Source organism: Bos indicus, chromosome 21 (assembly GCF_029378745.1).
Source record: "Bos indicus isolate NIAB-ARS_2022 breed Sahiwal x Tharparkar chromosome 21, NIAB-ARS_B.indTharparkar_mat_pri_1.0, whole genome shotgun sequence".
In the NCBI taxonomy this organism is placed as follows: Eukaryota; Metazoa; Chordata; class Mammalia; order Artiodactyla; family Bovidae; genus Bos; species Bos indicus.
This window is the reverse complement of record NC_091780.1, coordinates 19,557,818-19,574,003: the sequence shown is the minus strand read 5'-3', so window position 1 is coordinate 19,574,003 and position 16,186 is coordinate 19,557,818. Positions and strand designations below refer to the sequence as shown.

The window sequence follows — 16,186 nt, the reverse complement described above, 5'->3', positions numbered from 1 at the left end:
TCTCATCAGGGCCCCTTGTTCCACAGCTGCCCTTGTACCATCTCCAAAGAGGTTTTACAAGTGTTTTAAATTTGTTCTGACTTATGGATGCCGCCCCTTCTCCACTGGAAGTGTTAAAAATAATTTCTTTCTCAACAAAAGTGTGCGCGGCACCTTTAAGACACAACCATCTTAGTTCCAGGCAGGAGAACTGATGCTGGGCCAAATCCACATGGCATACCCTGCTTACGGGACTTTCCCCAGACCTGGTCTGAGAAAGCTTCTCCCTGTTTTTCTGATACCGCCTGAAAAAAGGCCAAGGGACAGCTTCGAGTACGCCTCAGTTTCCCTGATTTTCAATCAAGAAATTCCAGAGCTCCTCACAGACTGGCACTGGGGGCTATCAGAGATGGCCTTGGGCCAGTAGGAACTGGTTTGAGAGTCTATGAAGGTCTCCACTCTCTGTCCCCTCCTGCTGGTGGGAGGGCAAAATGCCAGTCTGGTATGGAGGCCACACTGGCAACAGGGGGTAAAAGTCTCACCGAGGCCAAGGGAAGGTGGAATGTGAGAGGGAGTCGGGAAAAATTGCCTTTTATAGACACGTTCTTTTCTTTCTTTCTTTTTTTTTTTGCTTCCAAGTTTACTCACAGCGACAGAGCCACTCGCAGGCGCCCAGCCAGCCTGAGACTGCGCCCGGGTCGGGCCGGTGGCACCCGCATCTCCCCCATCCCCCCGTCTTGTCCGCAAGTTGCATGACCTGCATCGGAATCCACAGGGGGGCGGGGGAGAATCCTTTCAGATGCTGGATGCAGCTGAATTCAGCGTGTTCGCTTCCTCGCCTGCCCTCCTCCAAGTCGGCGAGGAGAGCGCCGCTTTCTTCTGCGTGTGAATGCTGTAGTGTGTCTGCCTGCTCGGACTTTCCTAACCCTTTCTTCTCCTTTCCCACCGCGAATGCTCCGGTTGTCTCAGCAAACATCTCACACTTGGCATTCTGACGTTTGATTAAAAAGAAAAATCGCTACCAAGGCGAAGAACGGGGGCTCGCCTCCTCTCCCGCGGGGAACCGAGCTCGCGTGTCAGGCTGCACCTGCTTTGCGCCCCTACCAGGAAGGGGTGCTTGTGTGGGAGGGAAGGGGGGGGAGGTCCTGTGCCCCCGAATCCGGAGAAAGCAGCTCGCCCACCCCCTCGCCCGGCAGCCAGCGCAGCGCACCCGATCGCCGAGCCCGAGAAGCCGGCCTCTGACGGTACTGGCCTGGTGCTTGCCAAAAAATGCCCCTTGCATTTCAATTTCCCCGGCGGTTTTTCTCGCACGCACGGTTCGCCTCGAGCCACCTCGGATCTCCAGTGCAGCCCTTTCGGCGCTAGTTCCTTCCTTCTCGGCTCCCAAGGACGCAAAATCCGCCGCCAAGAAGGCGCAGGGGGCGCGGGGGCACCTACCCAGCCGTGTCCCGCAGTCCCCTCCCAGCCGATCCTAGGTCCCGGAGTCTAGATTACGGAAACGAGTGTCGCGTAGACCGAGGACCGCGCGTTCGTGGCGCGGGTCCCTGGCCCTGGGCGCCTCTCTGGGGTTCCTGTGCGCCCTCGCACTCCCAATCGCCGTCTCCGAGCCTGTGCCCCTCCCCAACCCAGCCGGGCTTGGGAGCGCTCCCCGGTCACCTCGGCCGCGTTCATTTCACTTCCTTTCGCGGTCCGGATTGCAGCAAAACCGGGCAGCGCTAGGGCCAAAAAGTGGAAAGGAGAGCGCCTTTCCGCGTCGCGCCGCCAGCTCGCCAAGTCCCCCTCCCCAGTCCAGACCCTCGCAATCCCAACTGCAACTTTTCCCCTTCCGTCTGGCTTTTCCCTGGGCTGCGGCGAGCGGGCGCCGGGCCGCTAGGCGTGGAGCGGGCGGTCGCGCGGCTGCGGGTGGCGGTGCGGGCGAGCGCCGGGAGCCGGCGAGTGGGTGGGTGGGTGGGTGGGGAGGAGGGGAGAGGACGGGCGGGGAGAGAGGCAGAGGGGTGTGGGGAGGGGAGTGGGAGAGGGAGGGAGGGGGGAGATTCCGCTCTCTTGCCGCTCCCAGCCGGGGCGGGGGGTGGGGGCGAGGAGGCCGCGAGGAGGGAGGGGAGAGGAGGAGGGAGGGGGAGAGAGGGAGGGGGCCGAGGAAGACGCTCCGATAACCCGTGCGTTTCGTAAGGCTCGGAGCACTTGTGCATTTCTGCAGGCGCGCGGCGAGCCATTCGCGGCGGCTGCTGCGGCTCCGACTGCATCTTCCCCTCCTCCCGGCGCCGGGTGTATGGATGTGTGAGTGTGTGTGAGTGTGTGTATTTTGCAGGTGTGTCCGTTTTAATTCTGCCCAGTAGGTGGGACTTGGTGACTTTCGCACCATATTTTCCTTTTGCCTTTTTTTTTTTTTTGCCTCCCCACCGTCTGTTGCCACCCTGCAAAGTCTCGGAGTCGGAGAGCAGTCGGCTCGCTTCCCGAGCCCCCGGACCCGGCGAGCCGGCGAGCGCCGAGCCGGCCACCATGCCAGGCAGACCGCGGCACTAGGCGCTCCCCGCGGCTCCCACCCAGCGGCGGCGGCGGCGGCCGCGATGGTTTCAGACGCTGAAGGATTTTGCATCTGATCGCACGGCGTTTCAAAGGCAGAGGCCCCCTCCCCCTTCCCCCCTCCCTCGCCGTCTTTGTTTCCTTCCCCCCCAGCTCTCCCCACTCCCCCCACCCCACCCCCTCTCCTCTCCTCCTCCTCTTTTTTAGAAGCAGCGATCGGAGATGGATGTCTCTCTTTGCCCAGCCAAGTGTAGTTTCTGGCGGATTTTCTTGCTGGGAAGCGTCTGGCTGGACTATGTGGGCTCCGTGTTGGCTTGCCCTGCAAATTGTGTCTGCAGCAAGACTGAGATCAATTGCCGGCGGCCGGACGATGGGAACCTCTTCCCGCTCCTGGAAGGGCAGGATTCAGGGAACAGCAATGGGAACGCCAGCATCAACATCACGGACATCTCAAGGAATATCACTTCCATGTAAGTCAGGCGGCCGCTCCCCAGCCCCGCCGCCTCTCCCCTCGCTCCGCGTCTCGCTCTCGCCCGCCGGCCCGCAGCCGGGAGCCGGCCCTCCGCCCGCCCCAGCTAGCCGCTGCCCGCCTCCCGCTGGGCGCGCGTTAGGCTCGCTCTGGCTCGGGAGATGCTCCCGGGCTGCGTATTCCAGGTGACTCCGGCCTTGGCGAGGCGTGATCCGGCGATGCGTGTGTGTGTGTGTGTGTGTGTGTGTGTGTGTGTGTGTGTGTGCGCGCGCGCGCGCGTGTGTGTGCCTCTCCCCCGAGAGGACCCCAGCGGCCAGGGCACGCGGGACCCGGCTCCCGCCCCCACCCCCCACCCGCTGCGGCTCGTTTCGAGGGTGTGAATCGGGTTCTTGGCCCCCCACTAAATAGCAACAGTTTGGCCACGCTCAAGTGGAATAAAGTAGACGAGGTTCGATTCCCTGGCAGCGGCGCCGGGCAGCGACAGTGGCGGCGGCGGCAGCGCTTAGCCGGGAGGAAAGGTGACAGATAGGGACTGCTCTCGATCCAGCAGAGAGGTTTAACTCTTTCCGTTTGGAAACCTCAAAACACGCCGTCAAGTAAACAAGTTGGAAGCTGACTGTTCGCTGGGAGACTTTGGACCTGTCGAGGCAGTCATGGACGCCTACCCCTTCCTCTTCCCTCTCGCCCGCCCTCTCCCACCCCATTTTGGGCATTTCCGAGACAGCCACCCCCCCACCCCCTGATTCCCACCCTCATCTGCATCTCGGCGCCTACAGATCCCGTTCCTCTTTGAGCTTTGATAACTGTTCCAGTAATTCCGAGTCAGGCTGCTGAAGGGAGGAGGGAAGGCTTGCGTGTTTGGGAGATGGGGCTTCTTCTGTGATCGTTTATTCGAAAAATCGAACTCCGACTGGCATTTGCTTGGTTCTGCCCCATCTGAGTGAGACCTATGGTAGCCTGCTCTTTTTTTTCTGGGGGGGGGGTGGCATTTTTCTTTGGCGGGGTGGGGGTCAGACGCCAGGGCGGAGAGAGGGAGCCTGTCCAGATTCTCTTCCACTGACCTCAGCCAGGTGACCCCCCCCACCGCCCCGCCCCCCGCATCCTACCATCCAGGGAAGGGTGTGGAGGGCATAGTGAGGGTTCAGGAGATAGCTCTCGCCTGTCTCCCCCCGACAAGGCCCCCACTCCTTGGAGACCCCCAGAGTGGGTGGGATGCTGAGAAGCGTTGACACTGAAGTGCTGGCTGGCGTCTGAGGAAGGCATTTGGGCAGATTCAGCCGTGGGAACTGTTCTCCTAAGCATCAGACCTCCCCGTGCCTTGGCCCCCAGTCCGATGGGGCTATAAAGCCAGGAGGAATTGCGGTCCTGCTCACTCCCAAGCCCACCAGCCCTCTTGGCTTAATGGAGACGCTGCTCGTGTTCTTTCAGCTAACAGTTTGAGGGAAGTGTGCAGCTTAGGAGGTGCCCCCTGAATCCTGGCTCAGGAGACAAGCTTGGCCCATATCTTGGCTGGACCATTCACCACCACCCGCCCCCCAACCCAACTTCACCACCTTCAACCCAGCTGGCCCTGGGGTGACAAAATAAACAGCCAAGGGTGGGGTGGAGGGGAGGGCAGGAGAAAACGGCACGGACCCAGCGCAGCCTCTCCCACCTGCAGGCCACAGCATCTTGGCCTCCCTGAGGATGCAGTGAGGAGGGTGGGAGTGAGATTGCCCCGGAAACTCTGCCTTGGAAGTACCCTGTGGGGCGGGTGTGTGTGGCGGGGTGGGGTGGGGGGTTTCAGGGCAGCCCAGCAGTGGGTTCAGGAGCTCAGGAGCTGGACCTGGGGATTTCCAGGGGATAGGGCGGGTCAAGAGCTGGAGAGATGGTGGCCCGGGTACCCACCGTGGGTCTCTGGAAGCTGGTGAGCTTCACTCAGCCTGTTCTCTGCTCCAAGGATGTGTGTGTCTGTAGGAAGCCAGTGGGAGGCAGGGAGGGTCACAATCACGTAGGCTTTTCACGGCCACGCAGCAGTCCTCTGAAAAATGGTCCCTCTGAAAAAATGAAGCTTGGGGAGGCAGTTTGACAGGGAAGAGCTGGTTGATCTTTCCAGGCGGAGGGTCTAAGATGGGACTGCTGGAGAGGTCAGTGACGGGAAGGGAGGAAGTGGCTTCTTATCCCCTGTGCCACTGAAGGACCAAAAGGGCAACTGTGGGGACAGGGAGCCAGGAGTAGATTGGGAGTCCCTCTGTGGGGGTCTCCATCCTTGTGTCAGGACTCCAACTCTTTGCCTGGGAGTTGGGACTCCTTTCCTTGAAGACACCCTAACACCTCAGAGCCAGGCAACTGGATTCCCACAGGAGCTGTGCAGAGCGGCAGGTGGGGGAAGGTCAGAGGTCACGGGTAGGATGACCCTTCCTCACCCCTTCTCCCCAGTGCCCTGTTATATCCGTGGCTGGTATGACTGAACTGGGGAAGGGTCCAGCCTCCTGGCCTGGAGGCAGATGACCGTGGAGAGAAGGAGGGGAGGTCTGCCCGCCCTGGGAAGCAGATGTCACCCCTCCGTATCTTACCCCATGAGGGAGGCTCTGGCTGCCAAATGGCTCCTGGGGGCGCACAGCCCCAAGCAGTGAGCCAGGCTTAGACCTCTGCAGGGCTGAGGTCCCACCCCAAAGCCCAGGCCCCCCACTCTGCAGGGCTGCGCATGGAGGCTTGAGGGCAGACAGGAGCCCTCTGGGCAGAAGAGGGGGCCTTCATTTAGTGGGACCTGGGAGGGGGGCTTCACTCCAACCCTGGGCTTTGCTGGAAAGGAATGTGTTCTTCAGATGTCTGATGGTATCATAGATAAGGTGTCAAAGGGGTACCCCAGCCCTCCATCAGCCTGAAGCCCTTAATGCTGCTGTATGTCTGGGGGTGCAGCTTGGACAGGCTCTGGGGGCTGAGGAAGAGGCTGGGGCACATTCTGGAGTTCCAGCAGCCTTAGCTAAGGGAATCAGGGGTGACTGCCACCCAGCCACCCGCCTGTTCCTGGGGCTCTGGGGTCCTGAGGTTTCTCCTTCAGGTGCTGAACTGATGACACCTGAGTTTTCAGAGGAACTAGAGGTTTCCTGTGGTCCTTCCTCTTTGGGCTGGCATGTGGGTTGGTTCCTGCCTCCCCCGTGGGAGGCTGACTGAGGGTGCCTCTGATGGGGAGTTGGCAGCCCCACCGGCATCAGGAGGAGATCAGATGCAAGGCCTCAAGGCAGACGCGTGAGTCTCACCTCTGTCCCTCCCCAAGCGCCCTCCCTTTTGGCCTCTTTCTGTTCAGAAGGCCAGTCCCTCTGTGGTTGAAGCTCCTGACATACAGTAACCTTACCTAGAAGGGTCCATGCGCAGCCGCGCCCAAGCCGGCTCTGACGTCACAAAGGCAGAAGGGTGGTGGCGGGGAGGGGGGCCGTCTGGGCGTCTGGAGACCAAGCCTGCCTGGGGCTGGGTTGGAACCGTGCATCCTCAGGCTGTTAGAAAGACCAGGGAAAGAAGACAGCATCTCTGGGCTGGGTGTTCTTTGGCTTGAGAAGAACATGGGCTCTTGGCTGGGACCCTGAGCCACCAGTGGGGCCCCTGGCGTTTCCAGGGCTCTGGTCCCTTTATTTCCTCTGTCTTCCTGGAAGGCCCTCCCCTGTCTGGGTGAAGGATCATTTGGGGCTTCGCTTGCTGCTACACTGACTCCTTGATTCTCAGTCTTTCTGAGGGTCATGGGCAGAGCCAGCCTTGACAGTTACCAGTGAGAACCGGATTGTAGGCAGCGGTGGGAGCCAGGCCCCAAGAACATCATGGGGCTCACTCAGAAGCCCCCAAACTGAGGCTAGGCCTGAGGGAGGTAGACAGAGATGTTAAGGGTTTTGGGGGTGAAATTTAGAAGGGGGAGTGGGTATAGCCCTGGAGAGAAGCTGGGGACCGTGGACTGCAGAGGTCCCGAGCTTTTGTGTGGACGCCAGGCTGTGGGAGGGGGGTTCCAGGCATTCCCTGGAGGACCCTCCCGGGAGCCAGAACCCTGAGCCCAGCTCAGTCTTCTGAGGAGCACCCTGGGGCCCAGGACATCCATCTTGCAGCTCCAGGGGACCTAGCATGTGACAGTTTTGGATAAAACCAGCCCAGCCTGGCCCTAGCTTTGAGAGAGCTAGCCCCCTGAGGGCTGAGCCTGGAACTCGGTTGTCAGCTCAGCATCCTGCAAGTGGCAGACCACTCTCGTGCATAGCGGAAGTGGAACGCTGAGACTGTGCAGGGGGAGGGCCCTGATGCCACCTCCATTCTTGCCCCACTGGTCTCTGCCTGCTGCCCCCTCCTCTTTGACTGTTGGGGGCGGACTCGGCCCCTGTCCCAGCTGGCCCTTTGCCGAGAGTGTGGGTAACCTGTGACCCTCCCTTGGGGTGGATTTTGACCCCAGGCTCATGGCATCTCTGCTGCTGCCTGGGTCCCCCATCTTGAGGGCTGCATCCAGTGGCTTATCCTGGGACTACAGACACCATTTCCAGCCTCCCTTTGGGGCGTCCAGTTGGCCAGTGGAAGGGTAGGGTTAGAGAAAGGGATGGGTCATGTGAGTCAACCCCCCTAGATTGTCCCTTACCCTCTGTGGACCACGATAGAAGACTGTAGCCTTTCTGAGCCTGGAAATTCAACTATGAATTGAGACCATGGGGCAGTGTCCTTTCCGGCTTGAACATATGCCATCCCAGGGCCCAAGGAGGCTCTGCTGGACCACTTCTAAGGGCACCACCCCTGGGCTTGGTGCTGACCCCCATGATGCCACCCTGAGGAGGGCAGCAGGTGTCCCCTTGCTGGCCATTGTCTCCCCTTCCTTCCCCGTCCACCTCTGGAGGACTCTGGGCTCCCCAGTGTGGAGTCAACTGCCAAGACCAAGTGTCATGCTTAGCAAGAATGCACTGAAGCCTGTGGACTCTCACTGGAGGCCTCTCATGAGCCCCGCTTCTGTACCGTGAGCTCAAGGCGGGGAGATAGCCCCTGCCAAGCTTCAGCTCCTTGCCCAAGCAGGGGCCTCTGCTGGGTGTGAGAAGAAAACGTTAGAACTTCTATTTCAAGTTATTCTCGTTGAGAAAGGGGAATATTTAATATTTAATGTATGGATGGAAGATGTATAAGCATATAATTTAGTAAATAGGCATGTTTGGAGGTTACATGATGAAATTTTTATTGCTTAAGCATGCATAATTAGAAAAGCTCAGGGCCTGCTGTTGGGATTGGCAGGGCCTGGGCCAGCACTAGGAGAGGTGGTCCTGAAGGCCTGGCTCCCCTTCTTGGCTCTGTCCCAAGGGAAGGTTGATGAATTGGCAGGGGGAGCCGTGGTGTGGGAGGAGGGGGCAGGCGGGCTGGCAGGGGGATCAGGATTCCTAGGGCCCCATAGACCCGAGGCCAGGCCAGTGCTCAAAAGACAGTCTCCAGTAGCCCTCCGGGTCCTGCCCTTTGTCCCTTGTAGCAAATCCTTCACCTCCATGAATCCACCCTATTCATTTCTGCCTTGGTTTCCAGTTTCCAGTTGTTCATTTATTTTTGCCACAGCTCCTTGAAGAAGCAGGGATTATTAGCCCTATTGTCTTGATTTACCAAACAAAATGAAGGGGAGAACTTGAGTGTCTCACAGAAGGAAAGATCTGGAAGAGCCTTGAGCCCCCCGCTACCCACCTCTCCTCCGGCCCCCAACCATGCTCCCTTCATGGCCTCTCTGGCTCCCGAGTCAGGCAGATCGTTTTTATCCAGGAAGTTCCTTTTCTGCCTAGGGGCAGCATTAAGGCAGCAGCCCATCTGGGAGGGCCTTGTGGAGGGCAGCTGAGTGTCCTGGCAGCTGGGTCTAACTGTGGCCTGAGTGAAGGCTGGACTTGGGCCCCCGGCTCTACCAATTACCCACTGAGCCCTCAGCTCAGGTCATCTGTCATCCCTTGAGCCTTGCTGGCCTCCACTTTGAGAAACACAGACGCTCCAGGGCCGGGCATGCCTGCAACCCCTCTTTGATGGATTCGCTCATTAGACCATCAGGGATGAAGACTCCAGAAGCCCAACGCCCAGTGGAACCCTCACAAGGATCCTCACATTTCTGCCTACCTTCTGAGGGCAGGGCCTCCTGGAATTCAGAGCTGGAAGGGACCTCTTGAGTCAGCTTCTCCCTTATGTTCCCTGCAAGGGTCCCAGGAGAGGCACAGAGAGGGGCAGGGAGTTGTGGGCCCTCTTGGGCTGCTGGAGGACGTGCCTGCCCAGGTGCCAGCCCATCTTCTCCCACTCGGCTCTGGCAGTCTCTCTGGGCACTCTGTCAAAGCCAGAGCCTCGCCCACGACTGTGTCTCCCTCTGGGGTGATGATTCCAAATCTAGGGTCCCCAGAGGCAGCAACTATGCAAGGCTGGCAGCCCTAGGCTCTTCGCAGCCTGCAGCCCACGCCAATTAGAACCACGTTGAGGCCTCTGCTGAGCTCTATTTACATAGAGGGCTCCAGGATCTGTGGGTGCAGTCGGCTTGGAGCCTGTCCTTTCTGACTTCCCCTTTGCCCCCGTCCTCGCATCTGACTTGTCCCATCGAAAGTGTGCCCCATTTGGGTGGCGGAAGATTCAGGATTCTCTCCCCAGACAGAATCATCCAGTAGGGAGTAGAAGGTGGCAGCTGGTTTCCCCATCAGCTCTCCGAGACCTGGCCTTTTCCTAGCTCTGGACAAACCCCTTTCCTTCTCTGGGCATCAGTTGCCTTCTCTCTGAGATAAGAATAATAATTACAACTACGGTTATAGCAGCACTCTGAGAGTCAGTGGCCTGTGTCATGCCGGGTAAAGGGAAAGCTATCGATACTAGTGGTAACTCATGACAGCACCTACTATGTTCCAGACACTGTTCCAAGCACTTCAGAGGCAATAAATACCCCATCATGGCCTCGCACCAATTCTCTGAGATAAGCACTATTATGAATCCCATTTTACAGATGGGAAAAACAAGTCCAGAGTTGGCATGTGACCCTCGTCCTTTCACACAGCCAATCAGTGGCAAAGGAGTCTGACATTCAGTGTTGCCTATTCTCTTTTGCAGTACCCTTTATGCATGTGAATATATACAGCTATACACATGCATTCATGAATCTATGACCATCCAGATAAATTAATCATAAAGTAAAAGGTTTTTGAAAAATGATTTTATGAAGGTTTAGGAGGATCCTTTATAATTGTCCAGTTCCCTAACTCCCCTGGCTGGGCTTGGAGAGGAAGGCGAATGACAGAGTGGTGGGTCTGGTGTTGGCCAGTCTGCCGTGGCCAGTGCTGACACAGACAGGATGTAATGATGAGGGAGACTTGGGGTCCTCCTGCCCTGTTCCCGACAGCAGCCTCCCCAAGGCCGTGTCTCAGCCAAGCCCTCTCCCCAGACCTCCTTGGCCACCCCCTGGTGTCCCGGTTTCTGAGGTCAGGTCAATTCCCCTAGGAGACCAGGTGCCAGCTGAGACTGGCGGAGATTCAGGAAGCTGGCCGCTGGGTCCCTGCCAGCTCCGCTCTGGGCTGAGACACGGTCAGCAGGACTGTGTCCCCGATTGCCCATGGCCAGAGACAGCCTGGATGGAAGAGCGGAGGGTGGGGCGGCTTCTCCCAGTTCAAGTTTGGAGTTCTAAGGCTGCCACTGGATGTGGAGCACAAGGGGATGTCTGGTGTCTCCATCTCGAGCTAGAAGCTGATGTTTAGAGCATCTTCCTGGAGGGTGAATTCTAGTTCTTCCTGATGTTTCTGTTGCCTCCTCCTCAAATGAGCAGCCTTTACCTCCCTCTGCCCTTTCTCTTCTTGGAGAAGGAGATGGCCAACCCACTCCAGTATTCTTGCCTGGAGAATCCCATGGACGGGGGAGGCTTGGCGGGCTACACTCTCTGGGGTAGTGAAGAGTCAGACAGGGCTGAGCGACTCACACACACACACCCTTACTCTTGCCCTGTGTCTCAGTCCCCCTTGCCCAGGGATGCTCTGTCTCTCTATAGGGATGAACATGGGGAGCGGGTGGTTCCAGTTGTCCCCAGGGAGCGAGCTGGGGTCCCAGCAAACTGCTGAGACTGCAGGGCAGGAGTCTGTGGAAACACCCCATTTTGCTGCTGCTTGGCTTGAAGAGTTCACCCAATCTGGGAGTCCCTCAGTTTCCCCTTCTGGGAGCTGGGATCACCTCTAGAAATGGGAGCCTGTCTCCCTCTCGGGGTCACTGCCAGGTCAGGGCGATCACACGCACACTCCATAGACTCCCAAGCGCTAGGGCGCCATGTTGGTTGTTTTCATTTATAGATGTCTGGGAGTGTTTTTGAATTATGACAAAAGATCAAGACTTTGTAACCATAAATCATGACCTGGAAAGGGGCTCAGGAACAATTGGGGCCAAACCCTGTTTTACAGAGCGGGAACCTGAGGCTCCAGAGAAATGAATAGACTGGACTCAGTCACCCAGCGAGTTTCTAGCACTGCGAGACCAGAACGCACAAGGCCGCCTCCCCAGCTGGTGAGGCTCTCGTCCTCCCGCCCTCTGCTAGCATCTGCTCTGGGGCTGAGGGATCTAGGCTCTTCCAGAGGCAGGGAAAGGAGCCCTTAGACTCCTGCAAAGAGAGAGGGGATGAAGGGAGCAGTCTTAGACTCGCAGTCCTAATCTGGGCTGCCTCCCACGGTAAAACGGGCTGTCTGCGCGCATCGGGGGCGTCTTTGCGCACGCACAACTGCATCTCTTCCGTGTTCTCTGCACATCACGACTGAGGTCCCCGTAAACAAGCCTTAACGCCTTTGGCTTCCTGCCTGCCGAGATCGTCTGCGTCTAGGCTCCCGGGGGCCACCAGAGGGCAGTGCTGCGCACGAGACGATCCACGGCTGCCTTTGCCTGGAGCTGGGGTTGCGGCTCTCTAGTCCGGCGAGATGCTCACTGGCTGGCCTGGCTTGCAGAGCCTTTCTTGAGCAGGGAGGTAGGTCTCTCCCCTAGGCGGGGCCTCCCTCAGCAGAGCTGGTCCTGCCTGCACCATATCTGCAGCCCAGGCACGTGAGTCTCCTGGACCTGAGTTTCCCCCAGGAGGCGGCTGGGAGAGTACCTTGGGTGAAGGATGTCGGCTGGAGCGCCCTCCTTCCCTCCAAGTCTGTCTGAGCAACAGCAGGAGGGGTCAGTCATCTGCTCAGGGGTAATGGAGATGAATGAACGGGGGATGGTTCCTGCCCAGGAAGATCAGTCTTGATGGGGACACAGAGAGGCTGACAGAAGGCTATGATGTGGGGTTAGTGTCATGGGAGAAGGGAGCCTTATGACCTCCAAGGCATCTCTCCCCTTTCTCTCCCTGCATCCCACCCCGGCCCGGTCCCACTCCTAAGTGTTGGAATGAATTACACACCGAGTAACTGCTCAGGAATTACAAGGCCCTGATATTTACCAGACGTGAGAGCTTGGTGCTGTCTCTCAACCTCTCTAGACCATCACTGTTCTCAGAGACACCCATCTACATTGGTGGGTATCAACGTGCTTTGCAAACCGGGGTCCTGGGCCCTCCTTGGATTGGCTTGTCGTTGTTCAGTTGCGAAGTCGTGTCCAACTCTTTGTGACTCCATGGACTGTAGCCCATTAGGCTCCTCAGTCCATGGGATTTCCCAGGCAAGAATACTGGAGTGGGTTGCCATTTCCTTCTCCAAGGATCTTCCCAGATCAGGGATCGAACCCATGTCTCTTGCATTGGCAGGCGATTCTTTATTCCTGAGCCACGGGGGCCTATTTCTGTCCTGTGCATGCTTTGGGCTCTTTTCTGACTGTTCCAGGCAGTCTCGTATCTGAGCAGGTGCCGTCTTGTTCTGTGCACTAGTTGGTACGTGAAGGAGCTTTGTCCCACAGTTACCAGTTTTGGAGATGGGATCTCTCACTTTCATGGTGGGACCTGGGCCCATGGGCTGGGTGGGGCTTGCAGCTCTGCCCTGAGGGCCATCTCCTGGCTGCTGGACCCCAGGCTGCAGGTAGGACCCTCTCTGTTGTGGTCAGTCTTTCCCCATCTACTTATTTCTGATACTTTTTAATTGAGGCTGATCCTCTGAAGAGCAGGGATAAAGATAACATTTATGGCTGTCCTACTGGGTGGGAGAGTATTTGCCTGTATAACCTTGCTTATGAGCGGCATCTGCTAAATGAAGCTTGCGTTCGCAAGCCTGCCTCTTCCCAACTGTGTGACCCTGGGCTGGCTACTTTTTTGATCACAGTTTCCTCATTGGAAATAATACTGATAAGATTTTGATGAGAATGTGCACACACATGTGCGCGTGCGTGTGTGTGTGTAGAACTCTTAATGCTGGTCTCTCTCATTTTCTTCTTCTCAGTACCATTCTCCAGAACGTCACCCACAGGCATGGATACTTGTAATGACCCTCGTCTGCTCTTCCTGAGTCCAGTCTCCCCTCCTCCCAGCCCATCCTACACACTGTACCAGCTGCATGTTTTATTTATTTTTTTCTTAAAAATTTTTTTAAATTGGAGGATAATTGCTGTACAATATTTTGGTGGTCCCTGCCATCCATCAACATGAATCAGTCATTATATATATCCCCCCTCCCTCTTGTGCTTCCCTTTCCCCACTCCATCCCTCTAGGTCGTCACAGAGTGGGCTGGGCTCCCTGTACCGTTCAGCAGCTTCCCACTAATCATCTGTCTTACGCACTATAGTGTATATATGTCAGCGCTACTTTCTCAGTTTGTCCTACCCTGAATTAATCTTTTAAACCTAGGTCTTCCATTAGAACAATTCTTGGGCCCTGATATTTTCAATGGCTCTTTTGTCTGAAAGGCAACTCAGTGTCATAGGGAGAGTAGTGGCTTCTTTGGCCAGATCGCCTTCAGTTTAAATCCTGGCGCTGCAGCTGCTGCTGCTGTGTGAGCTTAGGCAGGTTACCTAACCTTTCTGAGCCTCCATCTTTTCATCTGAAAATTTAGGTTTCCTAGATCCACCTTCCTAGAGCAGCTGATTAAAGGATGTTGCAGTAGGTACTTGGGATCTGGTGGGTACACAGAGGCCAAACTGGCAAATATACAAGTCAAGTCTCTCAGAGGTGAAGGGCAGGGGTATTTCTGGGTCCGTGAAAAGTGGGAATAGATAGGAGCTGGGACCTGGGCCAGAGTATAAGGAGGCAGCAGAATGATCAAGGTGGCGTGTAGTTGGGAAAGTGTCGGGGTGGCTGAGTGAGGCACGCGTCGGCTCAAGAGCAGGGAGGCCGTTATGGTTGCTACTGATGACATCAGTTGGGAAACCAAGTGGCAGGGCCTGCCTGCCCCACTCCTCAGCCTTGGAAGCTTAGGTGCCAGGAACCTCCATGCAGGGAAACTCAGGAGCACCCAGTCCCTTGCGGCTGTTGTTCTGTGCGGTTTTGCTGCTCTTCTTGTCCAGTGTAGCTTCTGGCTCTCTGGATGATTCTCTTCCAGTTATTGTAATTGAAGAGGCTTGTCAGCTACAGATGGGGTTCCAGGACCAGCCCTGGGAGAAAGAATGTATAAGTTCGATGGGAAAGGGAATGTAAGTGTAAATTCCCTCCCATAAAGAGCCTTCCATGCACATTCATTCCAGTTCCATGATCAGCCACAAGAGGGCACTAGACCACGATTTCTGCAGGGAGGGAGGCGGTAGTCGTCCGGCCCTAATATGCTCACCAGGTGGCTCAGGGGTAAAGAATCGACCTTGGATGGCAAAACCGACTCAATGGGCATGAGTTTGAGCAAACTCCTGGAGATGGTGAAAGACAAGGAAGCCTGTTGTGCTGCAGTCTATGGGGTTGCAAAGAGGTGGACACAACTGAGCGACCGAACAACAGCAACAATGCAGGAGACTTGGAAGACATGGGTTCAATCTCAGGGTCTGAAGGTCCCCTGGAGAAGGAAATGGCACCCCACTCCAGTATTCTTGCCTGGGAAATCCCACGGACAGAGGAGCCTGGCGGGCTACAGTCTGGAGCTGCAAAGAAGCAGACCCGCCTGAGCGACGGAACAACAACAACAAATATGATTGTGCCTTTGAATGAAACTGCACTTAGTCCCTCCCAGCACCTCTGCAGAGCATGGCAAGCCCGCTTGATGTACCCCGAACCCCCGACCCCGAGTCTGGTGTCTCAAGGGAGGCCAAAGTGCGTAGTGAATGGGCATGAAATTTGGTGTCAAACTTGGGTTCCAGTCCTTGTCCTCCTTTTTGCTTGTTTTTTTTTTTTTTTTTTTTGAACTTTGAATAAATTAATTTCTAAGGGTTTCCTTTTCTTCACTTGCAAAGTCAGGTGTTGCTGGGAGGTGTTCCTGTGAGAATTAAATTACATGATGTGTGTCAACTGTCTGGAACATGTTGGATACTCCATGATAGACCATCTCTTCGTTTCTGGAAGAAGGGTGAAATTAGGGCACAGTGCAAGAGATGTTTATGGGATCCTGTTCGCCTGGGGGGAGCAATAGCGGGGTGGTGGGTCATTTTCCTCCCCAAGGAGCCTCTATGGTTCCAGTTCATTAGGGGCAGCAGTGACACCAAGTGGCCAGAATGGAGAACAGCAGAGTCTTCTGACCTGGCGGGATGGCGGTGGTGGGCATCATTGGGCAGATGAGACTGACTCTGCATCAGGCATCAGACGACCCATCAGTTGAATTTCTCTCCCCTTCCGATGCCAGCAGCTAGAGATGGTCCTCTGAGGACACGAGTGTGATGATGGCCATGGGCCATGTTTGCTGCTGAGTCTGTGTACCTGCCTGACTTCATTGTGGCCAGCCAATTCCAGCGTCCAACAGCCAGACCCTTCCTGGTGTTTTCCTTGGGTGTTGACTCTTCTTGAGATGCTTTCATCCTGGGTCTATCTGATTGGGCTCAGCGATGAGATGCAGGATCTCTGAGGCTCAGTGTGTTTATCTGGAAAACAGGGTGGGGGCGGATGGTTGGTCTGGTTGATGGGGAGGGCTCGTCTAGCTTGGATTTGAGTGTCAGACATTATTTCATATCCTTTACTCAGTGTGTGTGCATTCGTGTGTGTGTGTGTGTGCGCGCATGGGCATCTGTGTGTCTAGGGGTGTGGGATGACGTGGGAAGGATTTACTTTAGGCTTTCCTGGTGCAGAAACTCCAGCCCAGAGAAGGAAAGGGCTTCCCCCCACGGAGGCGTGGCTCTGAGGCTGGAATCGGGGTGCCGCTGGCTCCTCATCTTTTGTAGCTTCTTTATTATCCACCTGAGATCCAGGAGGGAGCCTTGGCAGACACACCAGG

The 16,186-nt window shown here is 56.6% G+C and overlaps 1 protein-coding gene across 6 annotated transcripts in view; it reads left to right on the top strand.

Moving 5' to 3' along the window:
• Positions 1–677: 677 nt before the first annotated feature.
• NTRK3 (neurotrophic receptor tyrosine kinase 3) overlaps positions 678–16,186 on the top strand; it is a 423,069-nt gene continuing 407,560 nt past the window's right edge. Inside the window, exons 1-2 of one of the 6 annotated variants that reach the window (XM_070775074.1) lie at positions 678–1,223; positions 2,710–2,972. In XM_070775074.1, coding sequence (XP_070631175.1) covers positions 2,725–2,972 — 248 coding nt within the window. In that variant the 5' untranslated portion in view covers positions 678–1,223; positions 2,710–2,724. Of the gene's footprint in view, positions 1,224–2,084; positions 2,973–16,186 lie in introns of those variants that run through there. The other 5 variants (XM_070775075.1, XM_070775079.1, XM_070775076.1 and 2 more) reach the window with 5 other exon arrangements.